Source organism: Apteryx rowi, unplaced genomic scaffold (assembly GCF_003343035.1).
Source record: "Apteryx rowi isolate R43461 unplaced genomic scaffold, aptRow1 scaffold_84, whole genome shotgun sequence".
In the NCBI taxonomy this organism is placed as follows: domain Eukaryota; kingdom Metazoa; phylum Chordata; class Aves; order Apterygiformes; family Apterygidae; genus Apteryx; species Apteryx rowi.
This window is the reverse complement of record NW_020451138.1, coordinates 1387766-1408794: the sequence shown is the minus strand read 5'-3', so window position 1 is coordinate 1408794 and position 21029 is coordinate 1387766. Positions and strand designations below refer to the sequence as shown.

Genomic DNA, 21029 nt, shown 5'->3' with positions numbered 1-21029 from the left:
AATATTTTGAATGTAGAAATGTGAGTATCAGAATTTTGCAGTATATGCGACGCTAGAATCCATTCATCCAAAGGTAAACACCCACTCCCAGGAACGGGCAAGCCATGTTTTCCTCTGGAGACTGAGATGGCAAGTCTTCAGGAGATGCAACAGTGAAGAACATCAAGTAACTCCTGAGATGCAAGCTGCATACTGTAGAAAGTCCAGAGCCTAAGTCATGTATGTCATCTGATTTTGTTCAGCAACTATTTTTGAAGATAGTCATTAAAGGTACTGGCTGCCTCATCAGATAAAAGAAAAAAAATGAAAGCTTTGCTACGCCAATCTTCCTTCTTCCTCTCCACAAAGATAATGGTACAGCATGGGTCATGTTGTCTACAGGGGATAAGGTTCTATTCTAATGGGCAACTTCTTTCTAAGCACCTCTTGTTTAATAAATTCAAGGAAAAAAAAAAAGCGCGAGATATCTCTCTCTCTCTCTCTCTCCAGTTGATAATACTGGAGGGTAATACAGGTGACAAAAAGGAGGGTCAGCATCACCGTGACTGACAGTCACACACCTATTAAATTCACATACATAAGAYGATGCTACAGGACCTATTTCTGGTGTCACCTATTCTCCCTTTCTCCGAAAAATCAGCTTGTCCTCTCCTGACTCTCAGCACAATACCCACAGAAAGGAAAGAGTGACGACTGCAGATTTTGCACTCCATCTTTGAGTACCTCAGACTGGTGACAAGTATCTTGTTTGTATCTCAAACAGACAACATACTGAAAATGCCAGAGAAACAGGAAATCAAGTTKAACCAGTACCAGAGAACTCCTATAGAAGGAAAACCATGCAGATCCATATTCGACTATGTGCTGCCCTGTAGTAATGGAGCTTAAGAGCTTAAAGGCAAGAATGAGGGCAACTAAATCTCAGATGATTTAGGCCTTAACTTGATTCTTCTGACAAGAAAAAAGCACCGCAAAAAACACTCAGATTTTGAAAGCACTCTGATTTCTTAGCTACAATGTACAGGTCAAAAATCCCACAACTTAGGCGCTAGCAAAGAGACTGGAGGAAGCAGTAAGCCGTAACAATCTGAAAACCTCTTTGAATGTAGAGACTTTAAAGGAGAAACCGTTTTTAGAAAGGTAGAGAACTCCACTGGGTATCCTCAGGAAAAAAGCAAAGGAGGCAGCAGCAAAAAGGGCCAGGCTTCTCACAAAACTCAGGTTGAGTGCTTTTGCTAAATAGCACAGAAGTAATGCAAGAAGGGAAGATCTTAAAACCTAGAAAATTTAGCTTTTTATTCCATAACAGCACAAGTGTAGGCTCAGAGTTGGCAATCACTATTTGCTATGGAGTAAAAAAGAAAATAAAAAAAATTAAGATCTGCCACCTAGATTGGTGTTAATCACTAATAAAATACGAGCCTAAGAGATGCAGGAGAACACTTCAAGAGTTTCGCCCAGCTCCCTCACTGTAAGGAGGTATTGAAAGAACAGCATAACTGGACCCATCCACCACCCCACTTTAGATCCTTGAATATTCATCTCACAGGATGTGCACTGGAAAGGTTATGGCAAGCGGCTTCAGCAAATCTAGCCCCAGGCATTAGCCCCACATGCTGCTTAGGCAAATATAACCAGCAACTATTACACCTGCCTACATGTACACGACACGCGTATGCACCAAAGAGTCTCTGAGACCAAATTGCATGAAGGCAGGGGGAGAGGGAGAGAGACTGTCAGCCAAGCTACAGGAAGCAATTACATACATAGTCCTAGACAGATACAAACACAGAGTAAGATGAATTTGCTTAAGTAACCACAAGGCAGGTTCAAGGTACTGTACCTTCGTAATGAAGCTGGTGAAGATTACAGTTACAGAACTATCGCAATTCACTTGACAAGTAACTTAGAATAACTGTTTTGTACAATCAGGTGCTCAGAGCAGTTTTTAAACCCTCATTCACATTGTAATCAGGTATTTTTTCCTATGCATAAATGCCTGGTTGGCTACCGGGCACAGAACAAGATGGGTAAGGAGGAAACAAGAGGGCAACGAAAAACTTGCTTGAACAACAGAACAGCCGCTGTTTGCAAGGTCTTCTGATAAGAGTAAAACTTTGCAGGAGAAAAATTTAAGAATATTCAGAACTAGGAGCAACTACACTGCTCTTCAGTTATCCCCATTCTCTTTTTTAAGCACTATTATGACAAAAAAGGAAATCAGTCCAAGTTTGTGAGGTGATTTAAGGCCACTGTGCTCGTGCACTGCAACTCTGAGAGCATTTTGGAATACCACCACCACACACTCCAGAACCCACAGGTCAGTCCGAGCTCTGCCTTTTCTGCACACTCCCGTTTCCCAGATCACCTTCCTCTGACACAAGTAGCTGAGGATATTTCGCGTGGGGATTGGCAATGGTGAAACAAACTTATTTGGTAAGGGTCATGTTCAAAAAAGCCAGTAAAAATGATGCAGTTATTTTTAGCTGTAAATGAGTAGCTTTCAGATAGAAGAATAATGTTAGTTAATTCAAGTTTCCATTTTCTACTTCTGTAACTTTATACCAATTTTATATGTACAAACATTACAGGTTCAACAATTTTAGAAGGCAAATGACATCAAACAGAAATGTAAAAGTGGTAAAATACTTTAAAAATCAAAGTGGAACTATTCTGCTGAATTCACTACCACAAGATATTAATGTAAATAATTCAGTAGGTTTCAACAACCACATTTAGCATTAACATTTATCTTATTCTCATTTACATTAGCTAGAAATTATTAGAAGGGGTAACAAACATGGTGCAAGGCATAGGCCACATCACTAATAGCCCTGAAGTAGAAACTCTTGAGTCAGAGCAGTCATAAGCTACTATTTTAAACATATCTATTCCACACCAAGGCAAGATATCAGTCACCGTCAAAGATCTGTTGTATCATCTGTCTGATCCAATATTTTCTCCTGCTTTTGTACTTAAATATACACACACAAAAAAAAATACTTCTCTGAACATTCTTCTCAATTTCATACATCAATGAAAAATTCACATTAAGCTAGAATTTAGCCTGTTTCATGCCCATCAGACCTACTCAAATGTTTATTTCTACACCCTGCCTTAACTACAAGAAGCTTTACGAAAGTTGAAATTCCATCAAATAATTTAGTGAAAAGCACTCCTAACCTATTTAAAAGTAATTTCCAGTTTACTCAGTAGAGCTTGTAAATGCTTCTATGCTTACTGAACAAAAGTCTTCATTTGCTCTTATTAGGTAGAAATTGTATGCCTTGTGCATAAAATAATTGGATTCCTTTCCTCTTTATTGCTTCCTTGCAATAAAACTTTTAAAGATTGCATAAACATTTGAGAATTCCCATATGAGAAAGCAGAGTTAGTAATTTAATATAAGCCAGCAATAGGCCTGCAGATATGATCTTCCCTGACAGCTCATATACTTTTACTATAGAGGCTACTTTAATAAGTATCTATTTAAACTGTTACTCACTCAAGTGTCCCAGACTGTTTAAAAAACATTGTACAGCTTTTATATCTGACATAAGTACAAACTTAAAGTCAATATTATGAAAGCATAAATGTTAAATACCAAACATGTTGTTTACCTTCCTATAACACAGTAGCATTTTTCTCAGACTCGTAACTAAGTATGAAGAAATTTAACAATCAAGCAGACTCTTCAAAATTTCAGACAAACTTCTCTTTTGCCCACATAGCAAAAAAAACCCAGAAAACAAATATATTTCATCTTCTGATCCAATGTAGGATACTACAGTGGTATCATTTATGAAGTTGCACAGATTACAGCTTCTCAATGTGCAGACTGTCACATATTTCTAAACAAGAGCAAAGACACAGTGTGTCAACCAAAAAAAAATACTGCAATTATTTAAATGAGATTTACCTCAAACAGTTACTACCAGGGGAAAAATTAAGTTTATGACCTAAGAGTCTATTGTGATTGTTTCAATAAATTGCTCTCAGACATTGAACTACTTACCCTGATGTAGGCAGCGAATTCATGGCATCTACATCCAAGAGAAAAACAAAACAATCACTTCTTTTAACAGAAATCTGTATACCTGAGGGTCACTCAATTCAAATGCATTACTCAAGGAAAACATTTTTAAGTTGTCACTGATTCAAATTTCCACTTTAAAAAGTTGGATATATGGATTTCATAACATTTACAATGTTAGGGCAAAGTACTTGCGCATGATTTTGTATAAAATGTGCTAGATCTTTATCCATTTGAATTAAAAACTTCATGGCAGAACTAACAGACAGCTGCACCTTAATCTTACTCCATTACTATGGTTTTAACTGGGTCTAGGCTAAGGTGTTAGTAGTATCTACGAAAAGTGGATTAGACAATTCCTTTGTTACTTCTTGACCACCCCATACCACCATTTTCTTTAAACTGAAATTAAAATGTTAGCTCAGTTTTCCTTTACTCAGGCCTTCCTGGAATACACTGGCTTACAACTTCTTTCATGTCTCAAATGCACCCGAATCAGTTCAGTACCTTTCTGGCACGAGCATCGGACACTCTCAGAAGTTGTTTTAGGCTTGTTCACAACATCGTATATAACTGTAGAAGCATAATTTCCTAAAATAAAGATGCTGTCCTTTTTTGCTGAGACTAAGTCAGGCAAAATATCTAAGATTAGATCTTGTACTTTCTAAACTGTCTTATATTTACATATTAACTACATATAATATCCATATTTTAAGCATTACGGTTGTATGTATACATTTTCAAATATGTTCTTAAAGACGAAAAGTTCAAAACAGGGTCCAAAGAATGGCAGGGGAGCGCTTTTCCTAAGCAAGAGCTAGGCACTTGAAGAAAAGCACCAAGAGACTGCGAGGTGATTGCAAGGTAAGACTCTCACAGCATGAAGTAGGAACCCAAAGCTGAGCTAGAGCGGGCCTGCAGAGAAGGGTAGATACAGTCTGAGCATGGAGGTTACAGCATTTGCCAGGGATTTGGGGGGCAGAGATTTCAGAGTTTGCTACAGCTCAAAGTTTTTGAAATGTCTGCATTTAAACCTAGAAGCAAGGACCTGCTTACAGGGACATGAAAGGCAGAGGTAAAAGCTGTTTATCAACCTTTTTCTTATTTTGTCTTGTCTAGTCATGAAACTTGATTAGATAAAACCCAGCGATACTACTTCTAATCCAATAAAAACCTGTTTCTTTAAATTTTTCAGAAGAAATCATCGTAAAGGAGAAAAACTAGACCGATACACCTTAAAACTTGGGCCGATCCAGTGTCCTATTACAACACACACAAAATCAGATTAGGGTCCGAGTGTTTTAATGCACCTCAGTTTGCAAGCTGTGAAATGCAATAAACATGTTTTGTATTTCTATAAGTTCTTTTAACTACATCTTCAATTTTAGAACCACACGTAATGGTTATTTGAGCTCAGCTTACATATTTCTCCTCCAATTTCATGGAGCTAACTAGCCTGGACAGCATTACGACAATGCAGCTGTATCAGCCCTAGTACCTCAGCTCATTCATAACTATGTGGCACTGCATTTTGTTTTGTAGATACATTGCTTTCCACACCTATTTGTGAAGGTATGGTTTTGCATTCTTTTCCTTGACCATAATAAAAGTACTTTTTGCTGAAAAACACATTTTGTATGGACCTCAAGTTCATCCAGTACTGAGACCCCACACCCTTCCCAGTCACCAGCTCAGCCTTGGGTCTCTCCAGATGCTGTGTCCTACTCACCAGCTAGTTGAAGTTTGCTAGCTGCTGCACAAACATGCAAGCGTGCAATGCAGGTGTCTCCCAGAGCTGGCCTTAGACATGCCGCCTTTGCAGGTGTTGGCTCCTAGACCCTGGTCTCTCCAGCTGCTGAGCCCCAGACCTGTAGGTCCCTCAGATCTGCACTCTCTCTCCACTGGTTGACACTAACCACCTACTCGTCAGGTAGTCCAACTTGAGGTCTGCTAGCATTTACACACAGGCACAGAAGAGACAGCAAACTTGCACAGAAGATAGTCACAAACAGAATTTGATAAAAATACAGGAGAGACTGGTGATCAAGTGCAGGGCTCAGACAAGCAACCTGCGTACATGTGACTGGCCCCTTTTATCCCCTTCTCACTCTTTTTCCATGCTTGTTCCTCCCCAGTTCACCTTGATACCTCCCTTTCCCTGCTTTTGATCTGCTGCCTAAAAATGTCATAATAAGCTTCACACAATCCCCAAATTCTTTTCCCCCCTTGCATCCCATAATAAGTTCTATAACCCCGTATGCAATCACCTGCTTACTTTCACAGGGCTCCAGGGAGAGACTTCCCATCCTTGACCTGCCTTAGGGGATTTCACAGCAGGGACAACGGCCTGATGGCCCTCCTCTGATGGACCTAGAAGGAACACATCGCTGTGCTCTGTTCTCATTCATTACATCACTCGGGTTCTGCTCCCTGCCACCATGATCCTTGCAGTCTTTGTGTTTTACTTTGACTAGCTTTTAGTCATATAACCAATACACAGTCTTACAGCCTCAAACTGAGTATTGTTTTATATGAACTACTTCTGAATTAGGATTTTTCCTAGTAGTGTTCTGTTTCTTAGAGTGTTGCACTGATACTCTGTACTGGCATCTTTTCTATCATTATGGCAGACAGAACTATACTGACACTTTATAAAGTCTAAGCATACTATATCTAGAGGTGCATTTTGAAACCAAACTTCTCTCTCAATTAGTTCCATGATAATTCAACCCTGTCAATGACAGTTAATCAGACTGAAATAATCCTGCAGCTTAATTTTTCTTATTTCTGTATCAGCCTGTTGCTTTCTTTTTCTGCTATACAAGTTAGGAGAATCAGTTTCCCTAATAATTCAAGATTCCCAGGACCAGAGAGTTGGCCAGTCAATAATAAATTAGCAAGTACTTTATCATCCTCATGTACTGTAAGTACATTCTTCTGTTTCACAAATGCAAAACCTGAGGGAGAAATATTTAATAAATACTTACATATCATTAGCTGTTCATGTTTATGACCATTAGCTATATTAGTTTTTTGTGCCAAGAAGTTTTTATGTTATTCTTTTAGTGCCATGAGCAACTATCAAAACATAACAAATAAGATAATCCAAATATATACTCTGAATATTTCCTTTCAACAAAAACATACATAATCAATACCTATGTCTACTGCCAGTTCAAGCTGGAAGACACTGATAATTGCATGAGGATATTTCTAAAGTACTTCTTGAAATCTCTTACAGTATATTACCCCTTTTAAACTACTAAAAAACTAAAGCTAGTGTTGGAGCTTTTAGTGTTGTCAGTGGCATTATCTTTTTTTTTTTTTTTAAGGATTTTTAAAAATTATTTTTTCATGTCGTCTTTTGATGGCTACACGCTTGAGTGACATACATCCCCTGAGGAGTTTAAGCATGTTCTACCTAAGCACAGTGAAATACAACAGAAAACATGCAAAGACACCCTATTGCTTTGCTCATGATCCAATAAATACTTGCATTATTTCAGGAAAACAAAGGAAGCTCGCTCGTCAAGCCTATTATACAAAACAAGGAGAGCTTATTCTTTAGAAATACTTTGAGCAATATCATTTAAATGTCTTTTTCCTGTCGTCAACTTTGTATCTCATCCAAACCTTGTTCTCCTTTATATTCAATACTGATATACCAGTATTACCTCTGTAAAAATCTCATGCTTTTTTGCTCTTGCACATCTAGACCGTCTCCTAACTAGTACAGTAATTTTTATAAAACACGAAGATTGTATATCTGCACTTTCAATGATGCATGCTCCTGTGATTTCAAATGCCTCAGTGTGAGTAAGTCTTGGTCATGTAGACATTTACCTAAGGATAGCACCAATTGGTGAATAGGACTGAATTTTCCAACAGGAAAAAGACAAATACCCTTTTCCCATCTGACGAAAAAGGCCATATTTATTTCTTAATTTGTCCACAACCAGAATTTGTAATTAGAGTCATGATAGATTACCTCCATGAAATGTAAGGCTATTTTTCAAGGCAACTCTCAAACATAAAGAACCTTCTGTTACTTGCAAAAGGAACAAACTGCACAGCTTTGGAAAGAAGAGTATCATGTTTCTATTCATATGCTTTTCTATGGATTAGTATAAGCAGCAACAAAACAACTCAAAAATAATCTGGTTTCTTCCATAACACTGAACAGATATTACAATTATAAACACAGGATAGATAGGTCTGTAAAACAGACTAAAAGCACATGAAGCCTAAACAGCTATCACTCTGCATGGGGGGGTGGGATGCAGAGAAACAGGCTGTCCTATGTCTTACAACATACTCTTAAATCTTAAGCTTAAACTTGCAYCTATGTCTGAATTTGTGAAAACAAGGACTAAGTGTTTAAGACTGATGTATTCAGTCAGAGTGCAAAATCTGTTTCTATATTTTCTTCCTCTTATAACCGATTGAGACATATATTAGCATTTAAATGTATATTAAATTTTACACATTAAAAAAACATTAAAAGGCAAATCATTCATGAAGAAGGCAAATCATCTTTAGAAGTCTAGGGAAACATACATTATGAACAAATGTTAGAGCCATTTATCAGACGTTACATCATCAATAAGATATCAAAATCAAGAAAATTTTAGAATATTCATAACGTAAATTTGTATTTAAATTATCATTCTGGCCAATATTTGTACAGTCAACTTATTCCTTTAGCTTAAAAGTAACAGCTAAGTGTGTTACTTAAATTGGTGATCAAGTGGAAGTCAAAGGTTTAGCAAGCTTCCATTCTTCCACTAATTCCTACTATGCTACTTATTTTTAGAGAAGTGAGTAACTTTAGAGTGTTATTTGCTCCAACTCATTTCTCTTTGTACAAACTCATTAAGAAGACAATTTGCAACAGTTTGAGTAAGTAAAAAACATCTTCACAGAACTAACTGGGACAATACTTCCTCTTGTCCCACTAGTCCAGAGAGGCCGAGGTTTGTGAGGCTTTAGTTGTTTTATTCATTTCGGTTTGGGGGGTTTGGGTTTTTTTTTTTTTTTTTTTTTTTTTTTTTTAAAGAAGCTACAGCAAATTCTTCCTATTTAGTAAAATGAATTTTTGACACTGCTTTCCATATGAAGGGAGAAAGCTGCTAATATGAATTGCCCCACTCCTATTTTACGGTTTTTCTAGCACTTCTTCAAAGCTAGTAACCTTACACCAGTACCTCTAACACATCTGGTGCAACTTGGTACCAACTGACAGATAGCAGCTCACCGTTATTGCTGAGTTTCAGCTGGCAAATTTAGTTTCCAATGTGAGGAAGCAAAACAGCATTTGAAATACTACCACTGAAAGATAACATCTAACTGACCCAAACCTCTCACATAATTCTAAACACAAACAAGCAGCCAATTTCAAACTCAGAACGCAATATAATAAAACAAAAAAGTAAACTTCGTGTCAAATAGTACTTCAGTTAATCAAGTTTAACTGCAGCAGTCCTGTAGAAACATTCATTATCCTGATACGTTCTGCAAGACGAAAAAAATACCTTTAATGTCAATATTAGTTTGCAAAAGTAGTTTGTAAAGAAAAAAATTAGTTTGTTCTTTACATCCTAAACATCTAACTTTACTGTCCCAATACAATACAATCTGTCTTAAAAAGGCTGACTTTCAACAAACTATATATGGTTTCATGGTAAACACAGCCCTCAATAAGCAATATTTTACACTGGAAGCATCGTGATGACACAAAAACCTCTGAAAACCTTCAAATGATGCAAAACCTCTGAAACGAACATCACAGAAAGCTATGTGGTGCTGAATCCAAGTATCTTCAAAGCATTCAGGACTGTGGACTTAGCTAACGTTGCAAGTTTATATTATTAGAAACATTTGTCAAGTCTTCAAGGGCTGTTTTTCCAAACTGCTTCTGACTTAATTCTGGACAGCTAGCATTGAAGTACATCATACTTTCTTCATTTAAAAGTTAAACTATACAGAAAGTTGGACCTTACAAAAATCTGAAAGTTTCAGGCATGTGAATTCTCTCCCTGTTTATGCCCTGAATGTTAGTGTGGACTAAAGCTGTTCTGCAGACGGACATAGAAAGGTACGTTCTGAGGAAACCTAGAATCATCCTAGCCAATGTGGAGGGAAAAAAAAAAAAAAAAAACAACCTAATTTGCTGATTGCATGCAATTCAGTTCTCTGATCTAAATCAAATATAACACAATGCAAGTACCTTTACAAAATGAAGTAATATCCTTAATGCAACCTATTTATAGTCTTATAAACTTCCCAAACTTGAAAAAGTTTCCTGCCCATTCTGCAGACAGCATACACAGTTATTTGATCACCTGCAAGTACAAAGTCTTCCTGATTCCATTTTTTGACACTTTAATACCTATATTTATGTTTGGGGCAGACAAACTCCACAGTTCACACTTGGGCCGTGTCTCAGGCATGTGCCTAATAATCCTGGTTCCCCAGTCTGCGTGCATCCTGTCTCTCTCCCTCCTTACTTCCTTTYGGTGGGAGAGGGGCACACAGATCCCATCCTGGCACACTGCTTAAAGACCATAATCTGAAGTTTACCTGAAGTGTCCTTTTGCACTATGAGCAACAAAGATTCTACGTAGAAAAAACTGCACAGTGCTAATTTTTCTTCAGAGAGCTGTTATGAGGCTGTGGCATCCAGCCTATACACTATTAGAATATGCAGACTATGTATTTTTGTTACTGCCACCACACTGACAGTAAATTGAGCATATTCAATTACTTCAGGATGAAAAATCCTTCAGGAGATGTACTAGAAATAAGGAGGAGTTCAGTGCGAAAGAACTGGCTCAGGCAGCTCAGGCAGAGAAAAAGAACAAAGGAGATTCAATCACGGCTGGCTAGGAAAAGTTTTGACCACGTCAAGTGTGCAAAGGAATAACTAATAAGAAAGCAAAGCCCCTCAGAACTGATGAAATGGTGGGCAGGATGAAGAGGAAGTTGAAGACCGGCTGTTAAAAATTTAGCTTTTTTTTTTTTTTAAGTAAGTTAAAAAAAGAGTAAGTTGGTGGTCAAACTACAGATTTTGTTCCTTCCCTATTAGAGAAATGGTCTCTTTCAATAAGCATCGGAACTTTTTTTTAAAGCTAATTTAATCTCTCTGAATTTTAATTGTGTAGAGAACTTCCAAAATTGCTTTCATTGCATGAGAGTCTCCCTTGTACTAGTATTCTTGCTGTTTGCCCTAAAGAAACATTAATCTAGCTTTCATATATCTGATTCTGAAAAAATCTTTGTAAAATACTGATAAGCTAACAAAGGCTATAAACCTCTCTTGAAAGGTAACTATCATATCCAAAAAAATAAATAAATAAGCCCATTTTCCTGGTGTTTAATTTAATATATGAATATGAATCCTGACAGATTATTACAGTAGTCTTAATATTTTAGACCATATTAGAAATTCTAAAATTAAAGATTCTAGTTTCCTGACATGATAGATCACTATATGATTTTACATATGCTGAACATACAGCATTCCAATTATTACATAGTTTTCCTGGAAAAATGGAAACATGTTGACACTAGATGCTCTGTAGTCTGTATTTGTAGTTAGTTATATTACAGCAAGTCTTAAAGATTATCTTTGTAAAGCCACAAAATACTAGTGGATCAACAAAGCCTTATATATACATTTATTTAATGGTTACAAAAAGTTCGTTGTATAAGAACAGTTTATCAGCTGAGATGCATGCTGAACAGGTGTACAGGACTGCATCAAATGAGGACTTCCACAGCAGGAAAGCAAACCATCTTTTCTGAGCACTACTAGCCTATTACCAACATGGAAAACTGATCAAACCAGCAGACCAGACTTTATGAAGTATCAGAAACTAAGTAGGAAGAGTGGAGTTGACAATGCTACTATCTCCTAATAAGATTTCTTCAGTATGCTCATTAGACTCAAAAAAGCCCTCTACAACTGCCAGTAGCTTGGTGATAATGCCACTTTTTTTGAATTCTGTAGATCTAATTTGGAACATCATACTGTTGGCTACTCCCAAGAAAACACTGGCCACCGGGCTGGAATCAATCCGTAACTGACACAGGAAGATCGCGTTATAATAGAAATTACCCAGTAATTTTGTTACAGAAAGTGGAACAGCCCAGAAAAATTGAGTCACAGCAAGTATTATTGCTGCTGGCTGCTCTGCAGTAGCTTGCTCTGGTTTTGAGGAAATTCTACTCTGCATTTGAAATCATCTTCAGCTAGAAGTTTCATAAAAACTGTTACCCACAAAAACTGTTTTTAAGTCATGATTATTCAGTAGAAAAGCAATTTCAATTAGAAAGCCCACCAAAGTTAAACCAGTTAAAAGGTGAATTTCTGTCCTTTTTACTCAAGGCACACTAATCAGCAAAGTACCTTTTATACTGTAATTGCACTTAAACATTAAACATTGGAAGAATGCATTTTAATGAATTAATGCTACAAGTTTCCAGCAATATTTGAAAGTGCAAGAGAAACAGGGCCAGATGTTCAGCTTGTTGAAGGCTAAAGATGACCAATTAGTCAGTAATGAAAGGCTTTTTTGCTGACGCAGGAGCAGACTAGTTGGTTCTGCAAAGCAGAGACCTGTACACAAGAACTGAAGAAGAACATTATCTTTTAGAATGCACATTTTATTTCAAGAGCTAACAAAGTCACTATAAGACATAGAAGAGAGAATGCTAAGAATTTAAGACTCGTAGGAGTATTTGACTTCTTACAAAGACATCTCATGGGAAGTTTTCTATAGCTTCAGTTTCAACTTTTGACAAGCTTAGAATCTGTTGATTTTTTTAAATCTTTATTGATTCTTCTACAGGATGGCTAAAATACTGCTTGAATTACCTCAACCAAGAAAGGTCTCAAATTCCTACTGAATTACCAGCTGCTTGGCCATGTATTTTTGATTCATCAACATTCCAAGCCTGAAAGGTCTATACTGGAAATACACTATGCAGCATGAAGGTGACCCTTATGAGCAAAACCAGTTACTTCACATAGGAAATGTTCCAAGAGCTTTTAAATTGTTTCCTTCTCCAAGAAGCTCAGAACTGGGATAAAAAGCCATCTGCCTCTTAATGTCGTTGCTGAAAATATGACACTATGGCCAAAATACTAGTATTCCCTTCCTGATTCAATATGCAAAATTTAAGATATTCTRTAGACTCTATAGGATCCTATAGTCTCTAACTGGACATCAGGTCTGTCATTATCAGCCAAAGAATAATATTCATGTCTTGAATCGGCTCCCTGAAGCAGAATAATATCACAAAAGTAGCAATGTATAATTCTGTATGCATAAAAACAGACCTTTCATGTTCCTAGTCTTCCTCACTAGTATTTTTCAATGGAAATACAAGCATTCAAGATATATGCATCTTTTCTTTAGATTCCAGAAAGTGACTGCGATTACCATATGTAAAGTTCACAGGCTTTGTCTAAAAATTGTGTATTTTGAATGATCCCTAAGAGCCTTAAAAAGCTCTAGCTTGAAGAACCTCTTAATTAAGAAGGTGACACACAGATGAGTTTAAGTTGAGCGATCAGTACTGACACATTAATAATAAAGTTTACACCAGTATTTCAAACACTTTGCAGCATCAGGGTAGTCCCTCAGCTACAACCATGCACTGCTGTCTTCTCTCCTCACCTAACCAATTATTCCTAGCCATGTGACAAGGTTCAGGCACCTTTACAAAAGAGCACCCCCCACCTCCCACAAAAAGTGAGACCTTTGGGCTTTAGAAAGTTAAAACTTCCAAACCACATTGACATTTTAAATCTGTAAATCTCAATCATATTTTTCTAAGAGACAGAATAAATCTTTAAATTTGGCTGAAGACAAAGAAACTGAGCCATTATAAAACTTCAACACTCACCAATTTTAACATTCTTATTACCTTCTTTAAACACGCATTGATCTCCTACCATATGAATAAGGATATCCTTTTCCACTAGGTCATTGAAGCTACCCAAATTGACATAAAAGCTTTCTTCTGCAATAACAGCTTATTCTAAAACTGCTTTCCAATTTCTGAAGAAAGGTATTTGTTCAGGGGAAGGGCTTGTTTGCTCCAAATCTGTATATATTTTTGTACTTTGCTATATTATGCAAAATGAGGAAAAAAATCTTAAGTTTGAAAACTGAACTGAAAGTACATCTGCAGTTATAATGTACGAAAACACAACAGCATTTTTCACAACTATAATACAGCACTACTGGAGAATAAACTGACAGATGGGGACTCCAATGCATTCTATGGACTACACAGCAGATAAGAACAAGCTAATTGATTCACTTAACCTGTGAAAAACATCTGTCTCAAAAGGAAGTATTATATTTAAAACTTAAATTATCCATTCCATCTTTATTTAACTCTACACAGAAGTGTGTGTTAAATTTCAGATGTAGCTACAGTGCTGAAGTTCCTCATTAAGCTTTAATATAGCTGCTTAAAGAAGCAGCTTAAWGAACTGGTTTGTCTCATGTTCTGTGGCATGTTCTAGTTGAATATTTTGAAGCTCTTTGGATTAGAGTTACTAATTAAATTCTATAAACTGTAAACCTAGGTTTAAAATGAATTCATTTAAGAAAAATATCATATCATATACAGTGTTCAATAAAGTTATTCTAAGTAGTCTCCAAAACTATTCAGTGTCAAGTGGACAATGATCTAGAACTATCATTAGGCTGTATGACAACATTAGTTAAACTAGAAAAATAAAAACATCTGTAAAAATTCATTCAGTCCATTTCTATGCTAGTGTCTTATTCCCCTTTTGTCCATTATACGTTTACTAATATTTCACTTAGTCAAACTCTCTTTCTCAAAGACCCCATTATTAAGATAATTTCTAAAATTCTGAGTAAGCTTCATCCTGATTTAGTGCTCCGTTCACTAAACAGTCCTTGTCTCCCTTGTTATGTAAATATTTTTGCAGTCCAACAAGCCCAAAAGGTCTACGGGATGCTCTACATTGGGATGAAGAATCAGTAATTTCAGATGCTTCTGCATGCTGCTGCTTGAGACTAGAGTTTTAAGTACATGTTCACAGTATAGGAAAAAAATGCCTTTTTAAAAGAAATTCAGAGATAACAATAGTACATCTTTAAAACCTTAATTATCTGAGCTTACATCTTAACAAGTGTTTCATTAGACTCACTTCCCTCTTCCCCCACACTAGCAAAAGATCCTTCATCATATGTTCAATCTCTATATGCAAAGCAAAATGAACCATTGATGCAGGCTACCTGGATTATCATTCAGATATATATTTAAGTTAAAATTTTCATTTTTTTTCAAATCCTGACAGTACATGGTCTCATACTAGATGTAATTTTGTAATAACTGAAAAAGTAGACTATTCTTACCTTTTCAACAGCTAGTTGTTTTGATGGTTTTTCTGATTCTCTCTCTCTCTTTTTCTCTTCTTTCTTTTTTTCTTTTTCCTTCTGCAAGAAAAAGTATTTTGCTAGTACTCAATAACAATGCATTTGCAATATATTTAATGCTCACAGTCATACAGAATATAAATGGAAGTCTTCAGTCAGACACAAACCCTGAATTGAAAAGAACTTTCTGATCTAATTGCAAAAATGACTCATTATGCTCAAACAGTACTACTAAAAATACTGTAACTTTGAGACTTCAAGAAAATACACTTTCACTTTCTCATTTGCATTTCTGTTTATAAGCAGAAGGAAAAAAAGAAACAGTGTAGTTCTTTCTAAGCTAAGCAGATATGAGGAGAAGAACACATCCATAACTGGCCAGAAAAAAAAAAGTTTGGGAAAGGCCACGTATTTACAAAAACTAACTGTAGCTTACCAAAGCTTATTTCTTCCATATCACTTAACTGCTCTACACCACCTTCTAGAGAAGTCCTTCCAGGAGAATTTCACCTTTGCTACTATCCCCTCACTTGACATTCAGTGGTGTCTCCACAACAAGAGCGAAGTTCCACAAAGGGCCAAAGGAAACAGGACAGTGTGCCATGCCTGACTAGCACCAGAGACATTCTCAATGCAGAATTACTTGCACTGCATCATCCATCTTTCCACAAATCAAAACAGAATCTGTCCTGAATTTCTGTTTCAGAAATCTGGAAACAATGGTCAAAAGATATGAGCATGCAGATTTTGCTAGAAATTCCTCCTGGAATCTGCAAAATGTTCAGAGAAAAGTACCATGGATTTTCAAGGCACAGAATGCTTTCCTGTGAGAATCAGCTATAGAAACTATGATTTCAGCTCAGAGATGCAAAAAGACAGCTAAAATGTGATATTATAGATTTAGCATCTCAAAAGGCACTGAGAAATCAGGGATTTCTTGCTATCTTTCAGTATAAGAAAATAAGCTATCAAACGAAGGCACCACAGATTAAGGTTCAAAATAAGTTCAAAACAAAAGGAGACTATTTTCTACACATAGCATAATTAAGCTGTGGAACTTCTTGCCACAGCCTATTTAGATGCTAAGAGCTTACACAGGTTGAGGGGGCAATCAGACAATTTCATGGAAGAGAAGCCAACAACAATTACTAAATTTACAGAAACTGCCATGTGTTAGGTTATATGGTAAAAGGCTCATCTCCACCAAGGAGTACTCTCATTATTACCGATGCCAATCTCTGCGACCAAAGAACTAACACGGTAATTAGGAGGGTTTTGAACTAACCATGCAGAGACAGCAGGACAATTCTCACACAAAACCAAGCCTGCCTTTGGCACTGCACATATGAAACAACCACAGATGAGCCTGTACGCAACCTTCTGCAGACAGTTACTAATGTTTACAAACTATTCTAGTAGTACAAAAAAAGCAATACATGAGATTGACACTTAGAGAAGGAATAAAGAAAGCTCCATCAGATAAAAGTAAAACAAACAGTGACTGAAAAAAAAAAAGGCCAACATATTTGCTAGATATTTTGACTGCGTTTTGTATTCAGAATGAAACAAGAGTTTTTACACCGTGGAACAAGAATTTGCCATCTGTAATAGAGGCGATGAGGCAGCAGCTCCTAAATGTTCTTTCAGTCAGCAGGCTTGGATCACTTTGTTCAAACCTTTTAAACAACTATTTTTAGGAAGTCTTCAAATATTGAAACAGGTTATACAATTGGCTGTGCAGCTCTAATATAAAAAATGAACAGAGCTCACCAGCCTACAAGTTTCTGTCAATGAGGATTCTTTTTAAACATCACATATATATCATTTCTACTCTGTGTAACAGATGACATTTTGGTTAAAATAGATCTAACACTACCATGAAGGGTGTTTGTTCCCCTCCTCCGCTTTTTTTTTAAAGGAACTTAAGTATCATTCATTCTTCACAACTTCATGTAACTTTTGTTTTCCAAACATGTTTACCAGAAGCAYTGAGATTGCTAGCACAGTAGAAAAGTCACTACTTTTAACCACAGTGCACTTCTGGTCCCTACTAGGAATGATATCCAAGATATACAAAAATGACAGTAGCTATAAAATTCAGTCTAAAGAGACGACTGAATTGGATTAGACTTAATATCATCACCCAAGTCAGAGGACAAGCAGCAAAGAAAAAAGTTCACTAAGCACTGAAGTAGTATCTCAGGGAACTTCCCCACAGCCAGTATCTTCATAATGAGTACCTATAAGGTAACGGGTTCTTCGCATAGTTCAGTTATAGGATTGCTGTATAAGAGACACTGTGTCCCTGAATTACAGAATTGTATGTACATCGCTATGATGCCAGTCTATTAAAAAAGTGAAATGACTAGGAGGAGGAGAGCTTCCTGGGAACTGCTAGCCACCAGATCTACCCAAAGGAAAGTCACATGTCTTTCTAAGAAATTACTTTATTGCACATCTAAGTAACCTTTCACAAAACAGAGAGAAAAAGGGGAAGGTAAAAAGTTAAACGGAACTTACAAAAAGCCAACGCCAAGCTAAACAGAAAAAATATAGATGAAATACACCGAGAGTGGTACCCCAAAATCCCCCCTAAAACTTAACTTTTTACAACTAAAAGGGAACAAGTGCAAGAAAAAGCAACCAAAGCAGACTTTTCTCATGAAAGGACTCAACATACAGCACAGTATGTACTGTACATATATACTGTACAGTAGTGTATATATATACTTCAGGAAACTGTCCCCTCTTGTGTGCTGGCATTACTTCACCCTAGATCCTGTCCAGAAGCAGAGTGTTATTCAACACATGTTCTGTGAATAAGATGCAAGACATCAGTAAAGMAATTACTAACTTTACACTGTGTGACTTAGCATGTGCTGATGCAGTCACCAATCCAGCTCCAGGTCACAATTAGTGCTTGTGGAAAGACAAGGAGTACACGCTGTGGGTTTGTTTTTAATCAAATGGTAGAAATTGTGATAAACAGAAACCTCATGATTCCATTGACAGTAGCTTGCTTAGAGGTTAACACATTCACTTTTACTTCCAAGAGTGAAGGTGATTTATCTCCTTTCACCCTCCCACAAAAGGTTAAGTGATTCTTTGATGCAGAGCACAAGAAACCAGCCTTCCCTCTCAGTTCATTAAATTCCAGTCATTCTTTATCCATCCATAACACTTCAACAAGTGCTTTTGTAGAGAGAAATACATAAAACTAATGTGCATCTGTCAAAATTAGACCTTCAAGGACACACCACAACTGAGAATGACAGTATTTGTGGTTAATATAGTTTAGGTTTAATATCCCAGAGACATTCTTAGCTTCCAAAATAAGAACACTTTACTGAGCAGAAAAGTTTAGTTCACATGGCAAGCAGGACTTTGTATTGAGCACTTTCATATGTACAAATGAAACTGAAAACACATAACAAAAACTATTCCTGCAGCAAGGTGGAAAAACAATTCACCCTTAAAAGGCAGTACACTTTTTAACCAACAAATTCAGTATTATGTAAAATAAGATATTCAGTAACTGGCATTTTCATCCAAACCCCTAAACTGGAGGGAGGATGATAGAAAGAGAACATTATCAAGTTCAAATGTAAAAATAATGGTGAACTTGATTCAGAGGACCAAAGTCTAAGAAACTGAAAAATCTGCACAACATCCAAAAGCTAGGTATTTGTGAAGTTCACCTTTATGCTGTCTGAGTAGCTATCAGTAGCTTTCTTCAGAGCCTAGAAATGAAGGACACAGAACCTCCCAAAAGAGAGTAATGCACAATTAGCACGCACAAGTATTAGTACTTCTGCTACCTTGGGGTGGAAGCATGTTTGGGTTGAATATGGTGAATAAATATTATGCATTCCCACTTTGAATGCCCATTAATAACAAAAATAAAGGTCTGGACAACTGGCTGTCTGTGTGGCAATTAAAACAAACTTCTAAGGAAAAAGAATTTGTACTATGAATTAGTTCCTTTGCAACTGGAAAAATGCATTGTTACATGTCATCGATTTCTCTTACAAGCCTTAACAAAAGATGACCCCGGCTTTTCTACCTGGATGCTAGCTGCAGGACTGTCAYATTTTGACATCAGATTGCCATCCAATCTTACATTCAGGTTTTACATGAATTCTTTATGCATTATCATTAGTAGAAATAAATTCTCATCTACCTTTCATAAAGTCAACAAAACCAAGACAACTTGGTTTCATTTTCAATATTCTTACGTACTGAAAAGCCATAATACTACAATTGCTATAGTTGTAGCGTAAAATTGAATTATACATTAACACACACAAAATAATGCAAATGTTTTATCGCATACCCTCACCCAAAATGTTTTGTGACAGAAGTTGGTTTGATAGAATGCAAAGTTAAGCGAGAATTTCATTTCACAGCAGGCCCTGAATTCTTGCCATTTATGTAGCTAAATTATCTTTAAATGGAAGAACATCAGCTGAAAGTTCACCAGAATTAGTATGTTTTACTTGTATTAAGACATTTTGCTTGCAACAACAAAAAACAAAGGAGAAAAAATAAGTTGTTCCATGTATCTGACAACAGAGTAGTCCTTTTTTTCCCTCTCTTAGCTAAGGCATTCTTTTACATAGTCAGAAATCACAATTAGTTAAATACAGGAGTGTTTAAATAGAGATGAAAGATGTACTCACTCACGCTTCTCTAGCTTTGCTATGGGTACCAGATTTGAAAAAAACTTCTACTATCTTGACATTCAGTCTTGTGTAACTTATATATTTATTTGATGATAAACTGGGAAAGAATTTTGTGTATAAGATTAGGGTACACCCGCTATTATTTCCATTATCCTCAATGAATGATCTCTTTTTCCTTCAACAGCCATACCATCTCAAATGCATTCAGAGGCTGAAGTAGCAAATGAAGTTAGCCTAAATATGCAAACACTGTCTCAAACTTCTAGAGGTTAACTTTGCACATCTGTATCCCATCCTCCAAGTATATGCACAGGTTTACTCCAAACATAATAGTAGTCCAGTGATCTCAACCGGACTATTTATATACTCAAAACTGCATTTAGGTTTGCAAGATCAATGACTATGGACTATGCTAAACTAAGTAAGTTACTTCATATTTTAAATACTTCCAAATATCAACTCCATGCACAAAAACACAATGCTGTCTGTCAAGTCCATGTATATACAAACAGATAAACTTGCATAGCTCACACACAGCCCAAATCAGATCTCAGAAGTTTAATACTGTGGTTCTAGACATTCTCTGAGCAACATGATGGACTCCTCCAACCCAAAGTTTTGCCGAAGAGTCTAACTGCACAGCATTTTCTGCACATCATCTGCCTAGGAGGACTTTAATTAAATTCTACAGAAAACTATAACATTTCAGATGTACTAACAGGACTGAAGTCTTTATAAGGCTTCATGTTGATGCACTCATTTTAAGAACCTACTGAATGCTGTAAGCCCTAATAGACTTGCCCTGTAGCAGCATTGCCCAGAGTTTGCTTAATCAATAACATCCAGCTCATCAGGTACAAAGACTTTAAAGTCTAGCTTTTGCTGTGGTGC

General features: G+C 36.6%; 1 protein-coding gene across 2 annotated transcripts in view; it reads right to left on the bottom strand.

Annotated features, from left to right (window-relative positions):
* Window positions 1–21029, bottom strand: part of SMAP1 (small ArfGAP 1) — a 100711-nt gene that overhangs the window by 31773 nt on the left and 47909 nt on the right. For both annotated transcript variants that reach the window (XM_026089996.1, XM_026089997.1), the window contains one exon: window positions 15436–15516. In XM_026089996.1, the coding sequence (XP_025945781.1) occupies window positions 15436–15516 (81 nt within the window). The remainder of the gene's footprint in view (window positions 1–15435; window positions 15517–21029) is intronic.